The sequence below is a fragment of the Bombyx mandarina genome, chromosome 13 (assembly GCF_030267445.1).
Source record: "Bombyx mandarina strain Sakado chromosome 13, ASM3026744v2".
NCBI classification, from domain to species: Eukaryota; Metazoa; Arthropoda; class Insecta; order Lepidoptera; family Bombycidae; genus Bombyx; species Bombyx mandarina.
In genome coordinates, this window is record NC_143220.1 from 74,675 (window position 1) to 88,012 (window position 13,338).

Sequence of the window (13,338 nt, forward strand, 5' to 3'; positions counted from 1 at the left end):
AAGATCGGCATATCAGTAGTTATGACGTAGCTGAAGAACTAGGAATTGACCAAAAAACAGATTTGGCGCATTTGAAAAAACTAGGTACACAAAAAAGCTCAATATTTGGGTACCTCACGAGCTCACTGAAAGAAACCTAATGAACCGTGTACTCATTTGTGATTCTTTATTACGACATAATGAAACCGAACCATTTTTGAAGAAGCTGATATGTGGTGATGGAAAGTGGATCACGTAATCACGTACGACAAGAACGTGCGAAACAGGTCGTGGTCCAAAGCCGGTCAGGCTTTACAGACTGTGGCAAAACCCGGGTTAACTCGCAACAAGGTGATGCTTTGTGTGTGGTGGGATTGGAAGGGCATTATTCATTATGAGCTGTTACCACCAGGCAGGACCATCGATTCTGAACTCTACTGCAAACAAACTGATGAGATTAAACCAAAAAGCTGAGAGAAAACAGCCGAAATTAATCAACAGAAGGGGTGTGGTTTTTCATCATGATAACGTTAGACCTCACACATCTTTAGCCACTCAGCAAAAATTAAGAGAGCTTGGCTGGGAGGTGTTAATGCATCTGCCGTGTAGTCCTGACCTTGCTCCTTCAGATTTCCACCTGTTTCGGTCTCTTCAGAATTCTTTAGGTAGTGTCAGGTTAACATCACGAGAGGACTGCCAAAACCAACTGTCGCGAAATTTTGATCAGAAACCCCAAAATTTCTATAGCAATGGGATCATATCCCTACCTACAAGATGGCAAAAAATTATCGAACAAAATTGTACCTACATACTTAGGTAAATGTAAATAAACTATATAAAAAAGTGTTGTGAATTTTCTTAAAAATAGCGAAGAAACTTTTTCCCCGACCTGTTATTTTGTTGTATAGATGACTGAACGAGTTCACGGCCTACCCAGTATTCAGTAGTTACCAGAAAATCTCTAGCTTTGAGACATCTCTATTGTACTGTTTCTGCTTTTCTTCCTTACTGCCGTTTAGATAATGACTGAATCGCGACAGAAATAGATAAGATTTAACATATAAGTTTTGTTACGAAAAATGCATCTTAATTTACTTTTTTTTTAACAGACTTCAAAATTTAATTTTTATTTGTCCTTATCTGGAAACATTTTTCTAGTTGAATCAATTTTGATGAATCTATTATTTATTTAGTACTTCTCAACTGGTTCCAATTGAATTTTATTAAAATCTGATCAGGTCAGATATGAATTATTCTTAATAATGCATGTGTAATTGAATTCGAATATATTTATAATTTGTCATTTTATTTCATTGAAGTCGATTTTATTTTTGTTAAAATTATAGGTATTGATAAAAAAAAGACAATTTTAAACTAAATAGAGACCTGTGGATCCAAGACGATAGTAGTCTAATACACTTCAACTAATAGGTAATAGGTACGGTTGTAAGTATATGCACAAGGCCTCATACTGCTGTTATGTGTGCTGCTTCCAATGTTGCAATATCTTCTTGACACTTTCCTACTCTATCTCTGTCTATCTCGCTCGTATTCATAGTTAGAGCTGATTGTAAAACGCATTGTGTGTCCATCGACTGTTTTCACCATATCTGTTCAAGCTGCAAAGCAATTATGTGTCCGGAATATAGGTTAGCTTTTATACTTTCCCAAGGTAGATGGCGGTGTCTATGTGATCTTTGAATTCCCTGAGCCTGAAGTTGGGCCTTGGATACCCCCATGTACAAAAAGTTGCAAAAAAGGACGGCAACATGAAAATTCAAACATTGAACAAACTTTCCGGGAAGACAACGCTACATTCATTTAAATAATGTTTAGAATTCAAACCTAAATGTTTATTTTTTTATCCTAATGGTGAGTGATCACCGTCCCCAATTTAGATCGGTATTGCCAGAGGACTGGACGACCGTTTCCCTTCAACGCACCGAATATATTTTGGATTTTTTTAACGTGTAGTTTTTGATATATGTTCTTATATATATGTGGGATGGTATGGCGAAATTTAGTGGATATTTAGTTTAACAACAAAATCTTTTATTCTTTCAAAAATATTCTACATACACATTCGTAACATCGTTCTGTCAATTTTTATATCTGTCAGTTATATTTTCTTCTTTTAAAAATAAAACTCGTGTGCCAGTGTGAATTAACCAAAAAGTTCCGATCTTCCCATTTATATATATATATATATAGTTTTTAATATTTACAGCAGAAATTAGTTTTGGTATACATACACATTAAAAAATTGGCTAAAATTGGATTAATAAAAAAGATGATGTTTCAATTAAAAGCATCTTTTTCAATTTTATTTTGAGGTAAAAAATAAAGGAAATAACTAATAAGAAATACGAAGTTAATGTGCATTCTAAAATGAAATTAGTTGGCAAATTCCTCTATAGTCCTATAAGTACTCTATGATTCACTGAATTTCTTGCCGGATCCTAGTGGGTTACGATTCCGATTTGATGATAGGTACAGCGAAGTACTGCTCTTTTTAAGTTAAATGTTAAATGTTAAAGAGTGATACGCTAACCAATCAAGGTGAAACTATAATAGGACCTCGAGACTACTAGCAGATAAGTGGTCAAAAAAATAATTAGGCTTCGGGTTGGTTGTGCTACTGGTTTTGCTGATATCCATGACTTATCATCAGGAGGGCCGTATGCTCGTTTGTGTACAATTATAATTGTACTTACAATCTAAAAAATCTAGAATGTACTCATCCAGTCCCCGCACAGGACCGCTTATACTGCGCATCAACTGATTTTAAATTGTCTTCCAATCTAATGTATGTATGTGTGTCATACAAATCACCAACAGTTATTACTATTTTTAGAAGGCTTCTGTAACTCAATCGCGATTTAGTTTAAATTTATATATCTTTATTCTACAGAAATCTTTTTTTAGAATTCCAATAAGAAAACGCAGCAATGTATAATGTAAAAAAGTTACAGCCACCGGTAATGGGTAGAAGTCGTAGCGCTGTAAGAATACGGAGAATACTGGGAATAAGGGGAGTTAATTTCCATCTTTCAAAGCGGAAAGAATCTCGGAAGAAAATATTAATGAAGTTTTACTGTGTAAGAAGCAAGTGGTTCTAGGTAAAACTGGATGACTTATAAGGCGAGTGACTTCAAAATAAAAAAGAGAAGAATACCATATTCATTATTAGCTGTTTCGTTTCATTCGTCGTGGAAAACATCTGAAAAATACGCAGAGATCCAAGATTTCCTCGAATATCCAGCGACTATAAATACTTCCCGTCAGTACTGGCTTGGCTGTGTCCTTAGCATTACTAGTGTCCTTAAGTGTCAGCAAGTAGTTCCTACCAGGTGATTCGCTACTACGTCAGCATATTATGGCAATAAAAAATTCAAAACCGAGTTGATTCATACTCGTAGAATTAAGTTATATTTTATTTTTAGTAGCCTAAGCTAGCCTAAGCTTAACATACAATCCGCTATTTTCTTCACGGTCAAAATTAAATAAACTGTAAGACTAATTTCCGAACCAAAGTAATTAACTATTGATTGTCACCAAAAGGCAGTCTTTTGTAAGAGCAACAGTGACAGGTCATCGCCATATTAATGATAGCAACATTCACGAAGCGTCATTAATCTTACATTCAACTACAACCAACCAACCGCACAATAGACAGGAAACTTGCTAATGGTGTAGGGGAAATTACAATTTTCTTGCCCTGTTGCTTGATTTACACCTACCCAATTGTCCGCAGACCGATTCCCCTGTTTGTAAGAAACTCAATAGGCTTTTCTTTCTTACACTATTCACAACGATTCACAAGAGGCTCTTTGTGCTGAGTAAAAAAGTAACGAAATAAACATTTTTGTAAACAGTAAATACGGAACCGCTATAAACCTTAGACGCAAACAAAAATATGTAGAAAATAATACAAGGCATTTCCTCAAGAAAACTGTTCTAAAAGATAAACTATTCATAAAGAAAAATAAACTAAAAAAAATCGACCGTAGTAGACTTCAAAAATCGAAGCAAGGACCTGCAATGTTTTGGCCGCTATTGGGATTTCACCAAACGACTACGAAGAGGGCCAGCGGACGCTGTAGAGTCTACAGTGTAGACTATGGACGACTAATTTTCATTACTTTATGCTACGTGCCCTCTTTTCCTATTCAACTTCTATCTCTTTACCGACTCGACTCGACTTTAGCGACCGATTCGCTCGAGAGTAAAACCGACAATGAGGTTGTTTTAGTGTGTTCAATATTTTCTTTATACCACATAGTCTAACTTTCACCACACCAATGCTTAATTATTATTTTTTATTGCTTAGATGGGTAGACGACTCACAGCCCACCTGGTGTCAAGTGGTTACTGGAGCCCATAGACATCTACAACGTAAATGCGCCACCCACCTTGAGATATAAGTTCTAAGGTCTCAAGTATAGTTACAACGGCTACCCCACCCTTCAAACCGAAACGCATTACTGCTTCACGGCAAAATATTGACAAAATATGAAACTAGCATTATATAACGTTCTACTTCCACGAGAAATACAAGTATATATTTTTTAAGAGAAACTCGGAAAACGTTTTATCTGCATAATTAATTACAGATGGTGAGACGTATTGTCAAAAGTGTCGCAGCCGTCATACAATAAAATTGTCACTTCGACATTATATTACCGGGTGGGTTGCGTCATTCTCACTTTAAATTATGTCTTTAGACTCCGGTCATCAGTTGAGACTAGGTAAACTCGTCCGTCTATCTAGTTCGTAGATTTATTAAAAATTAGCCTACTTCTCTTGAAATATATAGTCTTAAGGCCTCTCTTTTTGACCTCTAAGCAATAATATATTTATTACTAGCTGACCCGGCAGACTTCGTTTTGCCTCAATCGATAAATAAAAGACCTAAACTTTTGTGTAAAATAAACTTAAAACAAACAAAAGGAATCCGTCCGAAGGGGGACATATCGAAAGAAAAACAAAATTGTTATTTTTCTATAATTCCGAGCATTTTCATATTTATTCACCTTTTAAACCTTCTCTGGACTTCCACGAATAATTCAAGACCAAAATTAGCCAAATCGGTTAAGCCGTTCTCGAGTTTGAGCGAGACTAACGAACAGCAATTCATTTTTATATATATAGTTATATAAATGTTTGTTCTAAATATGATTACATTTATCATTTATATCTGTTCTATATTAGATTCAATTACAGACTGAATTTTTCAAACTGAAATATTAAATTAAAATACTTTGTCATGTCAAGTCATAAATCAATAATTTGCCTCTTTGAAGAGAAATTTTAACTCTAAAGCTGTTTTATTTACCTGACATTCTGCATCTCCGACATAACAACAATCGCCTGATACCGAGGTGGGTGACCAGAGATGCTCGCCGCTGATTGCTCCTTCTCCCCAGTCGGGCGTGGACCGGAGAACTCGAGCCCCAACCGCTTCGCCAGGCCGTCTGTCCACAAAATTATTCAATTTTAACACACATACACATGATACCTTGTGTGATAAGTTACATCGACCAACGTTATTATTCCCAGCAGCAGAGTTTATTATTACGTAGAGATAATTTTAATATATTTAAGAAGAAAAAAACACAAGGGAGACAATTTAAAACATTTATTCCAGTCATAAAATTTTGCTCTCAGAATATAATTTTGTTACATTGTTGTTGTTTTTTTCTTTCACTCTGTACCTCCACTGAGAGTCCTGTGTGGCTAGAATTTACCACACAACAGAAGAGATATACTAAATCGAGTTACGTTGTTAATAGGTTATTCCAACGATTGAATTCTTCAAACGAGTAATGATCACAGTTGATCTACACTTATTGACGACTTTCCAGAAAATGTTAACGATTATTGTAATCTACGTAAAAAATTAATATTTTTAGAAAGTCACTTAAAAGCTCCTTGGTGCACTTTTCACATCTCGAGAGCTTTTAAGCTATTTTAATAACCAAATCCACAATCTTAGGTATATTAGTACTGATACAGTGTGTTCGTTTTACGTTTCGTTAAAAAAATAAACAAAGATAATATAACGTATTATCTTTGTTTATATTTTTAAGGTAAGCGTAGTTTTCTTTTGCGACTGCACTGATATCATGATGGAGGAAAGAAAGGGAAGGAAGGTTAGGAAAAGGGAAACCCATTAGTTGATTAGTCTATACTTTTATATCTTAATGCATATCCATACATAAACTGAAATAGTTTCGATATAGATATAGGATCATTTCAAGCTCTTGTGGATATGTACCGTTTACCTAATTTCAAACTTGTGTTTTTAAATTCATATTGCGATTTATCTATCTCTTTTTGAGTCCGGCTAACTGCTTCAAACGGCAAACCTCTCTAAATTCTCATTGGCAGACAGAGAATTGTTATCCCGAATATATAGGTAGTTTTGTATATTCCGAGTATTTATGGTCCCAGTTTGAAAATTAACAAATTTTGAAATACGCAATTTTCCATCGGTATGTTTAATATAGCAGATGTTAATTTACCAATGTCAGATTGCATCAAAATCGATTCATTAGTTTCAAAGCATATTGTGTTCAAAACACTGATTGACAACGAGTTACCAAAAGTTAACAAACAAAAATCAATTTTGTTAGTATTTTTCACCATCTTACAGAACTACAAAGTTGTACATTTTAACTGCGCACATTAGAAGATTTGTACCATAGAGAACTATGTATAAAACTATGCACGGTTCGCACGCTTCGCAATGAGTGTATATAATATGTTTTTTTATTTATGACCTACCTAATCTCGTTGGTATGCTTAGCGGCTATTCCAACAACGTGTAAAGGGTTAGATGAGTTAGGTCCCTGAGTTTAACCTGAGAGAACTTGCTAGCACTTTCCCTAACAAGAGCAATGCTTCGCTGAATTTACCACCGGATCGGAAGCGTGACCCGCAGAAGATTCGGTGAGAAACTCAGTGGGTTGTATCTATGTGCCAGGTCGCACGTCGAACTCTTCGACATCGACGAGTTCGACGAGAACGGTGACCGCGTATAAGTAAACATTTGTTGAGACGACTCGCGCACCCATCTATCATTCGAGGATGACATCTTCAATGAAGTTTGGCACTTCATGCAAGATTTCAAGGGTTCCGAAAAAGCGAAAACAGAACAAAAATCAATAAAAACAAATTTAATCATTTCATTTATAAACTGAGATATCCTTAAATTTTATCTTGAAAAAAAAAAGGAATTTATAAATTAAAGTTACTTAATATATTATTATTATGTTTAGTCGGTCGGGAGTAAAATCGCTGCATCGTCACCCTACACTTGGAGTAACTATCTTGGCTATAACGTGTACCAATCGAACCCGGACTAAAAGCCCTTCCCGGCTCGACACCAGAGCATCCGAGACAAGGTTGTGCAATTTGTGCATTCTCGTCGGTCTTTTGGTCGCCGAATACTCGACCTTCAGCCCTACCGGCTGGGAAGACTTTCTGGAGCCCACTTAGACAATACCGCATGTCTCGCAGAATTATATCGTTGATTCAAAATCAAACTAGTGCGGGAAGAAGTGTTTTGGTATCACCCGGTTACTCTTTTTTCAATGGGTTAAAATGCCCTCTTTGTCTCCATCGCCAACACAAACCAACACATAAATACGTCAGATCTGTAGATTAAAATAAATAAATAACAAGAAGTATATGCTTTATTAATATTACTAAGGTACATTATAATTAGTTAAGTGGATGAATAGAACGTTGTCGAACAACGAACATCGAAAAGGGGTTTATTAAACTTTTGTTCATGAAGTAATTTTGATATTTCTCCTGTTACTTTTTGTTTTCTTGTTAATTGTATTATGAGTTAATTAATTGTAAATGTTTGTTAAGGTCCATTAACTAATACCACCTGTTTTATAGGTTGTCGGTCGCATGGTATAAAAAAAGAGATTAAACTGTCTAGTACACATTGTCGGAAATTGATTCTGTTATTTTTAAGTATTTTAAGTACCGGTTTATCGGGATCGTTTCGCTTTATCTTTTACTGCATTAATAAGAATATCTCTTTATTATACTAATAAAAACGCGAATGTAAGTAGCAACTAGAAAGAAAATGCCTTTAATTTTATTTTTTCCGCTTTTTTCCCTCTTTCATTTCCTCATCTTTTAAGCAAGGCTTAAAGAGAATATTTTACGGCTGAGCTACTAGTATTACCGCTGTCCGTGTGCTGTCATTAGCATTTTTCATCTGATGGATGGCTCCACGATGGCTCGCTGTTCTTATTGAGACTATCAATAATAGTAAAGTTAATCAGCAAAAGTACCTACCTACTATACTGTAAAACAGTACTGTAAAAATATGTACCTAATTTAACGGATTAAAAACTCGTATCTCATTAACATTGCATTTCTGACCAAACGTTAAAGTATTATCTTTCGAAGAATAAACTGGTAAACAAAAAAGAACGAAATATTTTAACGCAAATCCCCCATTTATACTAAAATAAAGTTTGTGAATGTTTGCTAATGTGAGTGTCACAAGTTTCCGAATCCCTGAGGATCTACAGCTTGGCTTAACGCCTTTTGTGAATCGATACCGACCCAAAGACAACCAGATTACGAACCGAAATATATACGAAAAGGCCCTGCCTAATCATGTTTTGAAATAAATATCACATTTGGTGTTACCTCTGAGAAAGTGTTTTGAATATTATATTGAATTAATCGAAATTCACGAGTCAATAAAAAGACAATGGTCTAGAAAATTATCTATGTAATTTGCAGTAGTGGTGGTGGTCCCGTAGGCACGCATGGGTTGGCACACTACCATTTGAACCACAGTTTGAAAGGTGGAGCAGCCTCTATGCTATGCAAATGAGACCTCGTGCTACAAGGTGAGTGGCGCCATTGATGTAGAAATGTTGATGGGCTCACTTAACACCCGTCGGGCTGCACATCGGCACGCATCCACGCAACTTTACTACTACCATGGGCCTTTTTGCTGCCGCACTTTCTTTCTGCATATTTTTTTTCTTATTTTCATTAAGAACGGAATAGTTTTAGAAGTTTTTGTACCTAACTATTATTGGACCGACCAAATAAAGGCAGCCCTAAACGGTCCCGTTAACGAGTGCACAAGAAGGGCCGCGGTACGCGAGGAATGGCGACGTCTGGTGAAGCGCACCACCAACCCAAGTGATGACCACGACCACTCTGCCAAGAGTGCATACGACTGAGAAGAAGAAGAATTATTGTTAAATCTCTTCTCTATGTTTTTTGCTCAATAATTTCGCCTAACATATTTCATTGATCTTAATCATTTCTTAAATAGATAATAACTTAGTATATTATGTCTACTCCTATTAGAAACTCCGCAGCAGAAAAAATAAGACGTTAAAATCAATAGTTCTAAAAAATCGGTACCTACATACATCTAATTTCATATCACGCGGGATAAGGTGTGGAACATTAAAATTCCGTATGTCACTGTTTACATTAAATTATTTACAATTTAAACTTCTGCGTCACTACGACATGCATATACTTTAAGATCAAAATCCATTCCTACGAGTAATTACCATTGCGCTGTTGATAAATATTTGAAAACGAGTTTTTTTATTTGCTTTAGACATTTTTCATTTTTTTTCATTGAGTACCGACATTAATTTATTGGACTAATTCATTGTAATTCATTGTAGGCAATGGAGTCCTAACAGACCGAGGGCGATCACTTCTTGACCTGTCATCTACACTAGAGTCTTCATTGTATCGTTTGATGGTACGATAAACGAATCTTTTGCTTATATTCAAATTTTTCAGTATGTTAAAAATTTGAATTGGTGCGTAACCGCAACGATACAACGCAATAACTGCAACACGGTCTTCTTTAAGCGTCCACTCCATATTTAAAAATGAGTAAAATTCTAAAAGTATACATTTTTATTTTCATGAACAATTCGAAATTCGAATTCAATAAACTTTTTTGTGGCCAGCATTCTAAAAGAAAAGTTTTTACTGTGTGACAATACTTATGACCTGACTAGTTACAAATGGACTTCTGTAATCATTTAATACAAAGTGAGATGTAAGCATGATTCCGCGATTAAGATATGCGCGTAATAAATAGGTATACATAATTTACTGACGTACTTTTTCATAGACTGATTTGATTGATTTTGATTTTAAAACTATCCTAAGATATTTGAACAATAAAACATGTCGCTGCCTGTTTTCTTATAGTGTATATTTTTTGTGTGCTTTGTTGATTAACTTTATAACCATGTACTTATGCATAGAGTTACTACAACCTAAGTGACCTCGATGACTAACCAGCCAACCAATAAACGAACCATCATATCTTCTTAGTGAACAAATCATTGTGTGGTAATTCTACGAAAATGTTTTTGTTTGCCAATAAAGTAGAATATGTTTGCTGTAACTTGAGAAGTGTATGGAGAAAGTATGAACGAATTGTTAAGATATCACATTTCTGGAGGTAATAACACCGTTATTAAGGTCTATCGTGTCTGAACAGAAGGCATTTCTGTGCAAATTGTACAATAAAAATTGTTTTTTTAAGATTTCACGAGTTTTCGTATAAAGTACCTACCTATGTGAAATATTTGGAACGAGGTGGAATAATTAATGAAACTAGAGGTCCCGCAGTAGTCGAAATTCGACTATAATTAATTGGAATTGTAAGTTTGTACACTTTTATGATTGTATTTTATACTTCTATAATCATTAATTTCGCCAAGACTACACTATAAAAAATATTAACCAAGACAAACAATATTTAATCTCAATTTGACAACAGACGTCAAGAACAAAAGTTTGACAATAAATAGTATGCATGCGTGTGTGTGTCAAATACATGGTATGTAGTGTGTGTAGTGTTTTCTTTATTGATTTAACGTATCTTTTATGCATTATTTATAAAAAATATTAGCATTGTGCACTTCTTCTCTATATTCTCTATAAGTGTGGAAAATTTCATACTCCTCCGTCCGCGCAATTTTCGTAAAAAGAGATACAAAGTTTTTGCTTCACGTATTAATATATATATATACATTATACCTAAAAATATCAAAAGGTATGCCCCTGTCCTGATCTATGCTCACATTTAATTTTGAAGTCGTCGTGGCCTAAAGGATAAGACGTCCGGTGCATTCGTGTTGAGCGATGCACCGGTGTTCGAATCCCAGATGGGTACCAATTTTTCTAATGAAATACGTACTCAACAAATGTCCACAATTGACTTTCACGGTGAAGGAATAATATTGTGTAATAAAAATCAAGCCCGCAAAATTATAATTTGCGTAATTACGGTGGTAGGACCTCTTGTGAGTCCGCGCAGGTAGGTACCACCACCCCACCTATTTCTGCCGTGAAGCAGTAATACTTTTCGGTTTCAAGGGTGGGGCAGCCGTTGTTACTATACTTAAAACCTAAGAACGTATATCTCAAGGTGGATGACGCATTTACGTTGTAGATGTTTATGGGCTCCAGTAACCACTTAACACCAGGTGGGCTGTGACCTCGTTCACCCATCTAAACATTAAAAATAAAAAATAAAAAAAATACTTATACGTCGATAATGCCACCTGCAACTCTGAGAAGTGTCTCAATAAAAGGGTTAGAATATTGCATGACTATCTCGCTTCTGGGCTTCTACGATTTGTTGGTTTCTTTTTTGTATAGGCGAGTGAACAGGTTGGTTTTAAGCAGTTACCGGAGCATATAAGTATCTCAACATATACGTCCCACGCACATTGACATATGAAATCGAAGTCTCAATTCAATTGTATTACAGTTGTTCCATCCTTTAATAAGTATCGAAACCGGATCGCATTTCGCGACAGAAATAGAGAGAATACTCTTAGTACTGCTACTCGCCCGTGCGGACTTTTAATATGGCAGCAATTATGAGTTACATCCCTTACTTATTTTTCTTTTCTTAGATGGGTTAACAAGCTCACCCTCTGCCCTCAGCCTTTTTTTTTATTTTTTTTTATTGCTTAGATGGGTGGACGAGCTCACAGCCCACCTGGTGTTAAGTGGTTACTGGAGCCCATAGACATCTACAACGTAAATGCGTCATCCACCTTGAGATATACGTTCTTAGGTTTTAAGTATAGTAACAACGGCTGCCCCACCCTTGAAACCGAAACGCATTACTGCTTCACGGCAGAAATATGCAGGGCGGTGGTACCTATCCGCGCGGACTCACAATAGGTCCTACCACCAAGTTATGTGGTGTTATGTGGTTATCGGAGCCCGTAGACACCTACAACGTAAATGCCGCCACACTCCTTGAAATATGAGTTCTAAGGTCTCAGTACAGTACCACGGCTACCTCAGCCTTCAAGCCGAAACGCATTACTCCTTCACGACAGAAATAGGTAGGGTAGTGGTACGTATCTGTGCGAGCTCACTGCAAGTCCTACCACCAGTAAAATTTGTAAGAGCAGACTTTTAGGAAAAATCCGTAGTTTTTCGTCTAAGGTTGGGCGAACTCAGTCTTTCATACGTCATTTTACTAATCTGTTTTAATTGACACAAAAATTATTTCAAATGATTGAATTGTGCCGAAATTACACAATCTAATATTGCGTGTTAGTCTTTAATACATTTTTTTGTTTTAATTTTCCGGCTAATGTATAAATTCGTATTTATTACTTTCGTCTGTAACTGACTTAATAAAGCACATTCGACTGTGATCTTTTGTCTTCGTCGTTTTTAGATTCAAAGAAAAACCTTTAATTTCTCATATTCTAAAAAAGGAATAGCAATAAACAAAAGAAAAATAGCTAAGAAAAATGAATAGCAATTCTTTACTCGCAAACACGCAAACTTATAAATTTGGGTATAATTTATAATTTTTGGTAAGCAATTTTGCGATCGGTCACACTTCTGGGACTTTCATGTTGTGATTGATATCTATGGACTCCGGTAATCACTTAAGATGATAGTTAGTTTAAAAAATATTAATATAGATTGTAAACGAGGAAATTCTATAGTTTAATATACGTTATAGGTCAATATGAATTTATCAAGGTTAAATTGAGCGCCAAACTATGTTTCTCTATAATAAAAGACAACTACGTTATTAAGCGCATGACGTAATAAGGTTGACAATGGCAATGCAGAATTGCCCAGTCGCGACGGAACCGGTCTGTTAATGCAAACAACCGGTTCTGTAGAATTCTGCGATCAACTTGCATCAAGTTCAGGTATAATGACGGCGGTGTAGGTACTACAGCCTAGTAGGTATTTATTTAAAGTCAAACTTGGCCCCTACTTTTTTTTTATTGTTTATATGAGTGGACGAGCTCCCGTCATGACTTACGCGAGTGTGGTGTTCGCTCA

General features: G+C 35.6%; 1 protein-coding gene across 8 annotated transcripts in view; it reads right to left on the reverse strand.

The window, feature by feature from the left end:
* rdgA (retinal degeneration A) overlaps positions 1–13,338 on the reverse strand; it is a 164,464-nt gene that overhangs the window by 36,883 nt on the left and 114,243 nt on the right. For all 8 annotated transcript variants that reach the window (XR_016324141.1, XM_089732654.1, XM_089732652.1 and 5 more), the window contains one exon: positions 5,315–5,453. Coding sequence is in view for 7 of the 8 variants with exons in the window: in XM_089732654.1 (XP_089588780.1) it covers positions 5,315–5,453 (139 nt within the window). In the remaining variant the exon portion in view is untranslated. The remainder of the gene's footprint in view (positions 1–5,314; positions 5,454–13,338) is intronic.